The sequence below is a fragment of the Oncorhynchus masou genome, chromosome 17 (genome assembly GCF_036934945.1).
Source record: "Oncorhynchus masou masou isolate Uvic2021 chromosome 17, UVic_Omas_1.1, whole genome shotgun sequence".
Taxonomy (NCBI): domain Eukaryota; kingdom Metazoa; phylum Chordata; class Actinopteri; order Salmoniformes; family Salmonidae; genus Oncorhynchus; species Oncorhynchus masou.
The window spans coordinates 29,567,050-29,581,058 of NC_088228.1; the positions used below are offsets into that span (position 1 = coordinate 29,567,050).

The window sequence follows — 14,009 nt, forward strand, 5'->3', positions numbered from 1 at the left end:
TTTTGGACAATTTGTAGGGCCTTTCTCTGACACCGCCTGGAGTAGAGGTCCTGGATGGCAGGCAGCTTTGCCCCAGTGATGTACTGGGCCGTACACACTACCCTCTGTAGTGCCTTGCGGTCAGAGGCCGAGCAATTGCCGTACCAGGCAGTGATGCAACCAGTCAAGATGCTCTCGATGTTGCGGCTGTAGAACCTTTTGAGGATCTCAGGACCCATGCCAAATCTTTTAATTGCTCGGGGGGCGTGTTCAGTCCTCGAGGTCCTCGAGGGGCGTGCTCGGTCCTCCCTTTCCTGTAGTCCACAATCATCTCCTTAGTCTTGGTTACGTTGAGGGATAGGATGTTATTCTGGCACCACCCGGCCAGGTCTCTGACATCCTCCCTAAAGGCTGTCTCGTCATTGTCTGTGATCAGACCTACTACCACTGTTGTGTAGTCTGCAAACTTAATGATGGTGTTGGAGTCATGCCTGACCATGCAGTCGTGGGTGAACAGGGAGCACAGGAGGGGATTGAGCATTCACCCCTGGGGAGATCGTGTTGAGGATCAGCGTGGCAGATGTGTTGCTACCTACCCCACCACCTGGGGGCGGCCCGTCAGGAAGTCCAGGATCCAGTTGCAGAGGGAGGTGTTTAGTCCCAAGATCCTTAGCTCAGTGATCAGCTTTGAGGGCACTATGGTGTTGAACGCTGAGCTGTCGTCAATGAATAGCATTCTCACATAAGTGTTCCTTTTGTCCAGGTGGGAAAGGGCAGTGTGGAGTGCAATAGAGATTGCATCATCTGTGGATCTGTTTGGGCGTTATGCAAATTGGAGTGGGTCTAGGGTTTCTGGGATAATGGTGTTGAGGTGAGCCATTACCAACCTTTCAAGCACTTCATGGCTACGGACGTGAGTGCTACGGTTCTGTGGTCATTTATGCAGGTTGCCTTTGTGTTCTTTGGCACAGGGAGTATGGTGGTCTGCTTGAAGCATGTTGGTATTACAGACTCAATCAAGGACATGTTGAAAATATCAGTGAAGACACCTGCCAGTTGGTCAGCACATGCCCAGAGCACACGTCCTGGTAATCCGTCTGGCCCCGCAGCCTTGTGTATGTTGACCTGTTTAAAGGTCTTACTCATGTCGGCTACGGAGAGCGTGATCACACAGTCGTCCGGAACAGCTGATGCTCTCATGCATGCCTCAGTGTTGCTTGCCTCGAAGTGAGTATAGAAGTGATTTAGCTCGTCTGGTAGGCTCGTGTTAATGGGCAGCTTGTCGCTGTGCTTCCCTTTGTAGTCTGTAATAGTTTGCAAGCCCTGCCACATAAGACGAGCGTCGGAGCCGGTGTAGTATGATTACATTTTAGCCCTGTATTGACGCTTTGCCTGTTTGATGGTTCGTCGCAGGGCATAGCAGGATTTCTTATAAGCTTCCGGGTTAGAGTCCCACACCTTGAAAGCGGCAGCTCTACCCTTTAGCTCAGTGCGAATGTTGCCTGTAATCCATGGCTTCTGGTTGGGGTATGTACGTACAGTCACTTTGGGGAAGACGTCCTCGATGCACTTATTGATAAAGCCAGTGACTGATGTGGTGTACTCCTCAATGCCATTGGAAGAATCCCGGAACATGTTCCAATCTGTGATAGCAAAACAGTCTTGTAGTTTAGCATCTGCTTCATCTGACCACTTTTTTATAGACCGAGTCACTGGTGCTTCCTGCTTTCATTTTAACTTGTAAGCAGGAATCAGGAAGAGAGAGTTGTGGTCGGATTTACCAAATGGAGGCCGAGGGAGAGCTTTGTACACGTCTCTGTGTGTAGAGTACAGGTGATCTAGAATTGTTTTCCCTCTGGTTGTACATTTAACATGTTGATGGAAATTTGGTAGAACTGATTTAAGTTTCCCTGCATTAAAGTCTCTGGCCACCAGGAGTGCCACCTCTGGGTGAGTAGTTTCCTGTTTGCTTATTTCCTTATACAGTCGACTGAGTGCGGTCTTAGTGCCAGCATCTGTCTGTGGTGGTAAATAAACAGCCACGAAAAGTATAGCTGAAAACTCTCTAGCCACAATTCCGTGAAACATAGGATATTACAGTTTTTGATGTCCCGCTGGTAGGATATTCGTGATCGTACCTCGTCTAGTTTATTGTCCAATGATTGCACGTTGGCGAGTAGTATTGACGGTAACGGCAGCTTTCCCACTCGCCTTTTCTGGGTCCTGACCACGCATCCGGCTCTTTGTCCTCTGTACCTGCGTCGCTTCCTCTTGCAAATAACGGGGATGTTGGCCCTGTCGGGTTTTTGGAGAAAAAAATCTTTGTCTAATCCGAAGTGAGTGATCGCTGTCCTGATATCCAGAAGCTCTTTTTTGCCATAGGATACGGTTGCAGAAACATTATGTACAAAATAAGTTACAAATAACGCAAAAAAATAATAGCACAATTGGTTGGGCGCCCGTAAAACTGCTGCCATTTCTTCTGGCACCATTTTGGCTATGCAATCGCGCAAGAAAACAATAAAAAAAACACTAAAACACTAAAAAGTGGAGTATTCCATCAGCTTTCTATAAGCTAGGCCTGCTATAGTTATTTCTCAACTTTCCTAATATTAAGCACATTGCTTTGCTTTACAACAGGAGTATAGCCTACCTGGCTGGCATGAAAATGAACCACGGGAAAAGCGTCCTACATTCGCTATTTAAGTGCATAGATTACATGTAATTTTTTTCCTCTGCCCCTGTTTCGAGACAGGTGCATGATAATGGTCCATTCTAAATCAAAACTAATGTCACACATACATTGTTGAGCACATGTAGAGTACAAGCCAAGATTAAATCAAGAGTTGTCTGATGGGTGACAATATTAGCCTATCACTAATTAATGATATATTATCACTTGTGAATGATGCACAGTTTAAGGCAAACAGCGCATGTTTTTTTAAACTGGCATATATACTCAGCACGTGAGTTTCAAGTTGGGGGAAGACCATTTTCACCATAAAAATGCTCCTTTATAATATCTTGCCACGTGGCTAGGTTTTTAGAGGATTGTGGGTAACACAATGTATGCATGTTTAAAAAAAAAGTGTACTTCTATATTAGTATTAAGCAGCTTGCCATGAGGTGTAATGGATCATGATGAACGGTCAATGATGAGACGACCCATTCCCACAAATCCAACATCTAATGGTACAGGCAAATACAGTATCCTGCTATGCTTGCTGTGGATTGAGCACTGTGATCAGCAATGCCTGCCAAAATGCGTTAAACTGGTCAAATAATCCAATACATGTAAATCGTTTTTAAATATGAAAATACACCAGAACTAGTGATCTAATTCTGCACTAAACAGAACTCGAAACACCAAATTAGTGTTTTCTGCCTTTCGCGGTAATGCTCCCAGTCCCTGGCAAGGTGTTGCACAACACTTGATTAAAGTGTAATGTAATGTTTCAAAACATCCCAGGATGAGGTCTTTCTATACTCCAGAAAAGTTAAGATTTCCTCTCCTTAAAAGTGTAATGTCACACACAGACACCGTAATCATTCCGTGTTAATAATCAGTGCAATAATGCACACATCTATCATATTGCATTACTTTGTAAATCTTGTTCGCATTCACTTACCTTTCCTGCATAGGAGGAAGTTGTATCCAACTGTTGAATCGTGGATCATAACGGCTGACATGATTGGTGCTGTGCTTTCCTGAAAAATACACAACATAATCAAGATCCATAAATAGCTAATATGGCCACACTTATCTAATCAAACAATGTTGATGGGAAATAAAGTGCAAATTATGAATATAAATACTAAACATATATATATATATATATATTAATTTGTATTACTACTGGTATTAGTAGTAGTATCCGTAGTGATGTTACCATTGGGGTTCCACTGGTCCTCTCCACCCAGAAGTAGTATGAAGTTTTCCACCTCCACCACACAGTGATGGGCACTGTTGTAAGGCATTACTGGAAGACACAACACAACATAGTGGAGGATGTCAGAAACTGCTAATAAAAGGACACAGAATGGTGCAGGACATACAGTTGAAGTCCAAAGTTTACATATACCTTAGCCAAATACATTTAAACTCCATTTTTCACAATTCCTGACATTTAATCCAAGTAAAAATTATCTGTCTTAGGTCAGTTAGGATCACCACTTTATTTTAAGTATGTGAAATGTCAGACAAATAGTAGAGAGTGATTTCTTTCAGCTTTTATTTCTTTCATCACATTCCCAATGGATCAGAAGTTTACATACACTAAATTAGTATTTGGTAGCATTGCCTTTAAATTGTTTAACTTGGGTCAAACGTTTCAGGTAGCCTTCCACAAGTTTCCCACAATAAGTGGTGTGAATTTTGGCCCATTCCTCCTGACAGAGCTGATGTAACTGAGTCAAGTTTGTAGGCCTCCTTGCTCGTACACGCTTTTTCAGTTCTGCCCACACATTTTCTAAAGGATTGAGGTCAGGGCTTTGTGATGGCCACTCGAATACCTTGACTTCGTTGTCCTTAAGCCATTTTGCCACAGCTTTGGAAGTATGCTTGTGGTCATTGTCCATTTAGAAGACCCATTTGCGACCAAGCTTTAACTTCCTGACTGATGTCTTGAGATGTTGCTTCAGTATAGACACATAATTTTCCTACCTCATGATGCCATCTATTTTGTGAAGTGCACCAGTCACTCCTGCAGCAAAGCACCCCCACAACATGATGCTGTGCTTTACGGTTGGGATTGTGTTCGTCGGCTTAAAAGCTTCCCCTTTTTCCTCCAAACATAATGATGGTCATTATGGCCAAACAGTTCTAGAGGACATTTCTCCAAAAAGTACAATCTTTGTCCCAATGTGCCGTAGTATGGCTTTTTTATGGCGGTTCTGGAGCAGTGGCTTCTTCCTTGCTGAGCGGCCTTTCAGGTTATGTCGATATAGGACTTGTTTTACTGTGGATATAGATACTTTTGTACCGGTTTCCTCCAGCATCTTCACAAGGTCCATTGCTGTTGTTCTGGGATTGATTTGCACTTTTCGTACCAAAGTACGTTCATCTCCAGGAGACAGAACGTGTCTCCTTCCTGAGCGGTATGACAGCTGCGTGGTCCCATGGTGTTTATACTTGCATACTATTTTTGTACAGATGAACGTGGTACCTTCTACATTTTTCTGAGGTCTTGGCTGATTTCTTTTGATTTTCCCATCATGTCAAGCAAAGAGGCACAGAGTTTGAAGGTAAGCCTTGAAATACATCCACAGGTACACCTCCAATTGACCCAAATTATGTCAATTAGCCTATGACATCATTTTTCTGGAATTTTCCAAGCTGTTTAAAGGCACAGTCAACTTAGTGTATATAAACCTCTGACCCACTGGAATTGTGATACAGTGAATTATAAGTGAAATAATCTGTCTGTAAGCAATTGTTGAAAAAATACTTGTGTAGTGCACAAAGTAGATGTCCTAACCAACTTGCCAAAACTATAGTTCGTTAACAAGAATTTTGTGGAGTGGTTGAAAAACGATTTTTAATAACTCCAACCTCAGTGTATATAAACTTCTGACTTCAACTGTAAGTCAGAAACTTAATAAGAAAACCTGGGATAATTGATAAATCATATGTTCGTAAACTGAGCATGCTCTTGCAGTTTAAATGCTAGAAATCCATCAAATATGAACATTAGCACAAAATCAACCAAAAGATTCAAAACAATTAATTGTTGTAACTTATTCAGACATTGGTGTGTTGGGGTTCTTATGACAAGTCAACTGACATAGATTCTTGAAGTGTTGAGTGTTGCTGGTCATCTATGAACATCTGAACGTCTTGAAACGCCTTATGTACTCTTAAATATCTGTCTGGTACAGCCAGAAGAGGACTGTCCAACCCCTCAGAGACCGGTTCCTCTCTAGGTTTCTTCCTCTCTAGGTTTCTTCTCTGTAGGTGTCTTCCTAGATTCTTGCTAGCTTCTCTCGGACTGTTTCTCATTTTAATTTGTATCACCTTTTGCATGGACTATTAAAGTAACTGTCCAGTTAAAATCTTGTTTTTAAAAGATAATATTATTTTAATTTATACCCAAATAAAGTTGTTGACTAATCCTATACTCGTATTTGAGGCCAAAGCATAAATTTGAGAAAAACCCTTAAAAAAAACACATTGCTATTTCCTTATACAGAATGATGGACAATGAGCTGGCCAATAAGCGGTCTATTCGCGTGAATATTTGTAATGCCCACACCATTCCAACACAGAAAATCTGTTTTTTTAAATACTTAATTACAATTTTTGGGAAGGAAAACTATTTCACTCATATTGTAATTAACTAAAGTCAGCTGTACAACTAAAATGTGTGTTCCGCATTTAACCCAACCCCTCTGAATCAAAAAGGTGCAAGGAGCTGCCTTAATTGACATCCATGTCTTCAGCACCCGGGGAACAGTGGGTTAACTGCCTTGCTCAGGGGTAGAACAGGGGCATATTTTTTATCTTGGCAGCGAAGGGATTCAATCCAGAAACTTTTCAGCTACTGGCCCAATGCTCTAACCATTAGGCTACCTGCCACCCTGTCATTAGTCATAGAAATATAGAAACTCTGCAGATCCTTTTAGCGTTTCTGTGGGGATTATCGATTTTTACTGCTGTAGAATACTGTTTGAGTTTAGCTCAATGAGTTTTAAGCTACAAAATCTGACTATTCCACATTGAACCAGCCCCCTCTGTCAAACGCAAGTTTGCTCCATTTAACACATAATCCCTCAATAACAAAAACCTAATTATCAATGTCATCACAGAAAATGCAATTGTTGTCTGAATGAAACCTTTGTACTAAACCCAAAGAATTTCTGTCTCTCAACATTTCTGCCTCTCCTTGCTACGTCTACACAGGGAAACATCGCTCCACAGGCCCTGCAGGGGGTATTGCTGTTCTCCACCGATCAGACCTACATATGTCATTAACGCAGGTAGAGAATCTGACCTTATTTGAATGCCTGGTGCTCAAACTGTCTGGCCCAAAACCACTGCTCCTCATTCTGATATAAAGGCCTGCCAAATCCTCCCCTGTCTTAGTCTCTGAATGATCTAAGGTATTAACATCTTCCTGCTCCACATGCCCTGCCACAGTGCTGCTTGGGGACTTAAAGGTGTTTTATTACCAGTCGAAAGTTTGGACACCTACTCATTCAAGTTTTTATTAGATTTTTTACATTGTAGAATAATAGTGAAGACGGCATCAAAACTATGAAATAACACTTATGGAAACACGTAGCAACCAACAAAAATTGTTAAACAAACTCATCCCAAACCATCTCAATTGGGTTGAGGTCAGGTGATTGTGGAGGACAGGTCATCTGATGCAGCGCTCCATCACTCTCCTTCTTGGTCAAATAGCCCTTACACAGCCTGGAGGTGTGTTTTGGATCATTGTCCTGTTGAAAAACAAATGATAGTCCCACTAAGCGCAAATGATGGTATGATGGGATGGCGTATCGCTGCAGAATGCAGTGGTAGCCATGCTGCTTAAGTGTGCCTTGATTTCTAAATAAATCCCTAAAAGTATAACCAGCAAAAGCACACCCACACAATCCCACCTCCTCCTCCATGCTTCACAGTGGGAACCACACACGCGGAGATCATCCATTCACCTACTCTGCGACTCACAAAGACACGGCGGATAGAACCAACAATCTCAAATTTGGACTCATCAGACCAAAGGACAGATTTCCACCGGTCTAATGTCCATTGCTCATGTTTCTTGGCCCAAGCAAGTCTCTTCTTACAAATTGGTGTCCTTTCGTAGTGGTTGCTTTACAGCAATTCAACCATGAAGGCATGATTCACGCAGTCTTCTCTGAACAGTTGATGTTGAGATGTGTCTGTTACTTGAACTCTGTGAAGCATTTATTTGAGTTGCAATCTGAGGTGCAGTTAATTGCCCATTTCTGAGGCTGGAAACTCTAATGAACTTATCCTCTGCAGCAGAGGTAGCTCTGGGTCTTCCTTTCCGATGGCGGTCCTCATGAGAGCCAGTTTCATCATGGCGCTCGAAGGCTTTTGCAACTGCACTTTTGCAACGGCTCTCGTCAAAAGGAGTGGACCAAAGCGCAGTGTGGAAAGTGTTCATGATTTTTATTTTCAAAAAACACTCAAACAAAATAGCAAACGAAAGCACACAGTTCTGTCAGGTACAGATACTGAACAGAAAACAAGATCTCACAAAACCCAAAAGGAAAATGACAACTTATATGTGATCCCCAATCAGAGACAACGATAGACAGCTGCCTCTGATTGGGAACCACACACACATGGCCAAAAACAAAAACATTGAAAACATAGACTTTCCCACCTGAGTCACACCCTGACCTTACCAAACATAGAGAATAAAAAGGATCTCTAAGGTCAGGGCGTGACAACTTTAAAGTTCTTGAAATTTTCCGGATTGACCGACCTTCATTTCTTTAAAGTAATGATGGACTGCCATTTCTCTTTTCTTATTTGAGCTGTTCTTGTCATAATATGGACTTGGTATTTTACCAAATAGGGCTTTCTTCTGTATACCAACCCCATCTTGTCACAACACAACTGAACGGCTCAAACGCATTAAGAAGGAAAGAAATTCCACAAATGAACTTTTAACACGGCACACTTGTTAATGGAAATTCATTCCAGGTGACTACCTCATAAATCTGGTTGAGAGAATGCCAAGAGTGTGCAAAGTTGTCATCAAGCCAAAGGGTGGCTACTTTGAAGAATTTCAAATATAACATATTTTTTTAGTGTGTCCAAACTTTTGACTGGTACTGTATATCCACATTATGAGGTTGGAATAATACTGTGAAATTGTGAAAATTATGATGCTCTTTTATTGTAAGTGCTGTTTGAATTATCAGCTTGTTTTGGTGGGAAATAGTCTTGGTGGGAAGTAGTTTTGGCCACAAGGTTAAATTAGACCAATTAGAAAGACAGTTCCAAACCTCTCTGCCAATAACAGCTCATTTTCAGTTATCCCCTCCCCACTCAAGCCACTCCCAGACAGTCCTAGCAAAATTCTTTCTTGAGAAAATGCTCTTTGCTAAGAATTTTCTTTTGACCATTTTAATTGAAAACAATCACAGTAAGGTAAATGTTACCCAGAAATTATTTGATTTTTAGATTAAAACGTCTGCATTGGACCTTTAAAGTGGAAATGGCAGCATTTTAACTACTTTGTAGATATGAAACAGACAATCATAATATCAGTCAAAAATATCAAATTCCTAGTTCATGCTTCCAAACCAACTTTATAAGATGTTTTTAAAAACAGGTTCTATTTGACTCTTGGCAGAATATATGGATGCAGTTCAATGCATGATTAATATAATTCATGAATACAGTATATTTCCTTGAATACAGTATATTTCCAAAAATATTGCTATCAGTTTGCAAATCACAGCTGACCTGGTACATTGTTTGCTGCCTCCACCCATTCGGGATGCACTGTTCAAATTTAAATGACGCAATATTTTGAGAAAAAACGGACGACTGTACCTACGGCTGGGAATGTCAATGCAATCAATCTAGCAAGGGCATTGATCAAAAGTCAGTCATAACGTGGCTAATAGGCTAGGACACACAAGGGAGTATAAATGAGTCAACAGTTGTCATCTACTTTATGAAATTACAGCCTGATGCACCAGTGAAATCAACTTAATTGCGCTGCTTTTGTGTGTCCCGTTTACAACGTGCAGCGGAGGGAAAGTGTACAGACACATGCCAGAGTCCTAGCTAGGCTACTAAACTGTTACAGTCTGGCTTTGGTTGACCATGAATAACCAAAAAAACTAAAACTGGAACAAAACACCATGCAAAGGAGAAACATGTAGGTATATAACTCTCCTTCCAGACCCATATCAAATATCTCCAATCCAAAGTTAAATCTAGAATTGGCTTCCTATTTCGCAACAAACCATCCTTCACTCATGCTGCCAAACATACCCTTGTAAAACTGACCATCCTACCAATCCTCGACTTTGGCGATGTCATATACAAAATAGCCTCCAATACCCTACTCAACAAATTGGATGCAGTCTATCACAGTGCAATCCGTTTTGTCACCAAAGCCCCATATACTACCCACCATTGCGACCTGTACACTCTCGTTGGCTGGCCCTCTCTTCATACTCATCGCCAAACCCACTGGCTCCATGTCATCTACAAGACCCTGCTAGGTAAAGTCCCCCCTTATCTCAGCTCGCTGGTCACCATAGCATCTCCCACCTGTAGCACACGCTCCAGCAGGTATATCTCTCTAGTCACCCCCAAAACCAATTCTTTCTTTGGCCGCCTCTCCTTCCAGTTCTCTGCTGCCAATGACTGGAACGAACTACAAAAAGCACTGAAACTGGAAACACTTATCTCCCTCACTAGCTTTAAGCACCAACTGTCAGAGCAGCTCACAGATTACTGCACCTGTACATAGCCCACCTATATTTTAGCCCAAACAACTACCTCTTTCCCTACTGTATTTAATTTATTTATTTATTTTGCTCCTTTGCACCCCATTATTTTTATTTCTACTTTGCACATTCTTCCATTGCAAATCTACCATTCCAGTGTTTTACTTGCTATATTGTATTTACTTTGCCACCATGGCCTTTTTTTGCCTTTACCTCCCTTATCTCACCTCATTTGCTCACATCGTATATAGAATTTTTTATACTGTATTATTGACTGTATGTTTGTTTTACTCCATGTGTATGTAACTCTGTGTCGTTGTATGTGTCGAACTGCTTTGCTTTATCCTGGCCAGGTCGCAATTGTAAATGAGAACTTTTTCTCAACTTGCCTACCTGGTTAAATAAAGGTGAAATCAAAAAAATATATATTAAAAAAAATATTACAGCAACATTTGAGCAGGTAGCCTAGGCTGGCTACCACTTGTGGAAAAAGTATCCAATTGTCATACTTGAGTAAAGGTAACGATGCCTTAATAATAGAAAACGACTCAAGTAAAAGTCACCCAGTAAAATACTACTTGAGTAAAAATCTAAAATCATTTGGTTTTAAATATACTTAAGTCTCAAAAGTAAATAGAATTGCTTTAATATAAAGTAAAAGTATGAATCTTTCCAATTCCTTCTATTAAGTAAACCAAACGGCACAATTTAATTTCCATCATTTAAGAATAGCCAGAGACACACTCCAACACTTAGACATAATTTACAAATGAAGCATTTGTGTTTAGTGAGTCCACCAGATCAGAGGCAGTAGGGATGACCAGGGATGTTCTCTTGATTGGTGTGTGAATTGGACAATTTTCCTGTCAAAATGTACCTTTTCAATGTCAGGAAAAAATGCATAAAGTAAAATGTACATTATTTTCTTTAGGAATGTAGTGAAGTAAAAGTGAAGTACAGATACCAAAAAAATGACTTAAGTAGTACTTTGAGGTATTTTTAAGTACTTTATACCACTGCTGGCAACACCATACAGAAATGCTGCATTCAACCACACCTGTGATCCATGCAGTGCAAAAAAAATAAAACATGTTTTAAGTTTAAATGTTACAACAACCCACAGTATAGCTCAGTTTTTGTTATTTTTGATTAGGGTTGCATTATATTATGCACATCTCAAGCATAGCAGCAAAGGCTGGACAAATATTATTTATCTCTTCTTTTGATTTAATATGTAAAATTATTATATATTTATATAGAGTTGAAGTCGGAAATTTATATACACTTAGGTTGGAGTAATTAACTTGTTTTTCATCCACTCCACAAATTGCTTGTTAACAAACTGTAGTTTTGGCAAGTCGGTTAGGACATCTACTTTGTGCACGACACAAGCAATTTTTCCAACAAATGTTTACAGACAGATTATTTCACTTAAAATTCACTATCACAATTCCAGTGGTCAGACGTTTACATACACTTAGTTGACTGTGCCTTTAAACAGCTTGGAAAATTCCAGAAAATTATTTTATGGCTTCAGAAGCTTCTGATAGGCTAATTGGCATCATTTGAGTCAATTGGAGGTGTACCTGTGGATGTATTTCAAGGCCTACCTTCAAACAGAGGGCCTCTTTGCTTGACATCATGGGAAAATCAAAAGAAATCAGCCAAGACCTCACAAAAAAAATTGGAGACCTCCAGAAGTCTGGTTCACCCTTGGGAGCAATTTCCAAATGCCTGAAGGTACCACATTAATCTGTACAAACAATAGTATGCAAGTATAAACACCATGGGACCATGCAGCCGCCATACTGCTCAGGAAGGAGACACGTTCTGTCTCCTGGAGATGAACGTACTTTGGTGCGAAAAGTGCAAATCAATCGCAACAGCAAAGGACCTTGCGAAGATGCTGGAGGAAACAGGAACAAAATAATTTATATCCACAGTAAAACAAGTCCTATATCGACATAACCTGAAATGCCGCTCAGCAAGGAAGAAGCCACTGCTCCAGAACCGCCATAAAAGAAAGCCAGACTATGGTTTGCAACTGCACATGGGGACAAAGATTGTACTTTTTGGAGAAATGTCCTCTGGTCTGATGAAACAAAAATAGAAGTGTTTGGTCATAATGACCATCGTTATGCTTGGAGGAAAAAGGGGGAGGCTTGCAAGCTGAGGAACACCATCCCAACCGTGAAGCACGGGGCTGGCAGCATCTTGTTGTGGGGGTGCTTTGCTGCAGGAGGGACTGGTGCACTTCACAAAATAGATAGCATCATGAGGTAGGAAAAATATGTGGATATATTGAAGCAACATCTCAAGACATCAGTCAGGAAGTTAAAGTTTGGTCGAAAATGGGTCTTCTAAATGGACAATGACCCCAAGTATACTTCCAAAGTTGTGGCAAAATGGCTTAAGGACAACAAAGTCAAGGTATTGGAGTGACCATCACAAAGCCCTGACCTCAATCCTATAGAAAATTTGTGGGCAGAACTGAAAAAGTGTGTGCGAGCAAGGAGGCCTGCAAACCTGACTCAGTTACACCAGCTCTGTCAGGAGGAATGTGCCAAAATTCACCCAACTTATTGTGGGAAGCTTGTGGAAGGCTACCTGAAACGTTTGACCCAAGTTAAACAATTTAAAGGCAATGCTACCAAATACTAATTGAGTGTATGTAAACTTCTGATCCACTGGGAATGTGATGAAAGAAATAAAAGCTGAAATAAATAATTCTCTACTATTATTCTGACATTTCACATTCTTAAAATTAAGTGGTGATCCTAACTGACCTAAGACAGGGAATTATTACTTGGATTAAATGTCAGGAATTGTGAAAAACTGCATTTAAATGTATTTGGCTAAGGTGTAAGCCAGTCCTTCTCAAATAGTGGGGCGAGCGATGCCAGGGGGGGCGCGTGTGACCCTGGGGAACATGCTTTTTTTTGCCGCAGGGAGTAGTTTTTTTGTTTGTTGTTGCACCGAACAAGAGCACACAGCACCGAGCAGGAGATATGAAGTGAAGATAACAAACCCTTAAGAGTACAGATAACAAACCCTTAAAATATTTAACAGGGATGAAAAGAATGGTGGAGAGAGACGGAGATAAATGAGACAAACGTAAGTCTCCCGAAAGCTAAGACGAGGAAATATGACAAAGCGTATGTAGAGCTTGACTTCACTGTGACTACGGTGGGAGACGAGGAAAGACTGGTATGTTTACTGTGTCTAAAAATGTTGGTAGCGGACAGCATGAAGCCAAATAAATTAAGGCGTCACTTAAAGACATTACACCCCAATCACACTGATAAGCCGCTTGAGTTTTTTCAGCGAAAACGTGCCGAATACTGCCAACAATCGTCCCGCTTTGTGAATGCTACTTCAGTAAACCAGCGAGCACTGTTAGCATCATATAAGGTGGCGTACCAAATTGCTCAGTGCAAAAACTCCATAGCAGAGGAGCTGATACTGCCTGCAGCATTAGACCTGGTCTCTGTCATGCTGGATGACGCAAAAATAACAACTATCCCTCTGTCCAATGACATTGCTAACGATCTTAAAGAACAGCTGGTGGATAAACTCAAAGACAA

General features: G+C 41.0%; 1 protein-coding gene across 1 annotated transcript in view; it reads right to left on the reverse strand.

Moving 5' to 3' along the window:
- klhl14 (kelch-like family member 14) overlaps positions 1–14,009 on the reverse strand; it is a 53,030-nt gene that overhangs the window by 8,065 nt on the left and 30,956 nt on the right. Inside the window, exons 3-4 of the mRNA XM_064991924.1 lie at positions 3,870–3,959; positions 3,609–3,687 (exon numbers count right to left, since the gene is read on the reverse strand). Of these exons, the coding sequence (XP_064847996.1) occupies positions 3,609–3,687; positions 3,870–3,959 (169 nt within the window). The remainder of the gene's footprint in view (positions 1–3,608; positions 3,688–3,869; positions 3,960–14,009) is intronic.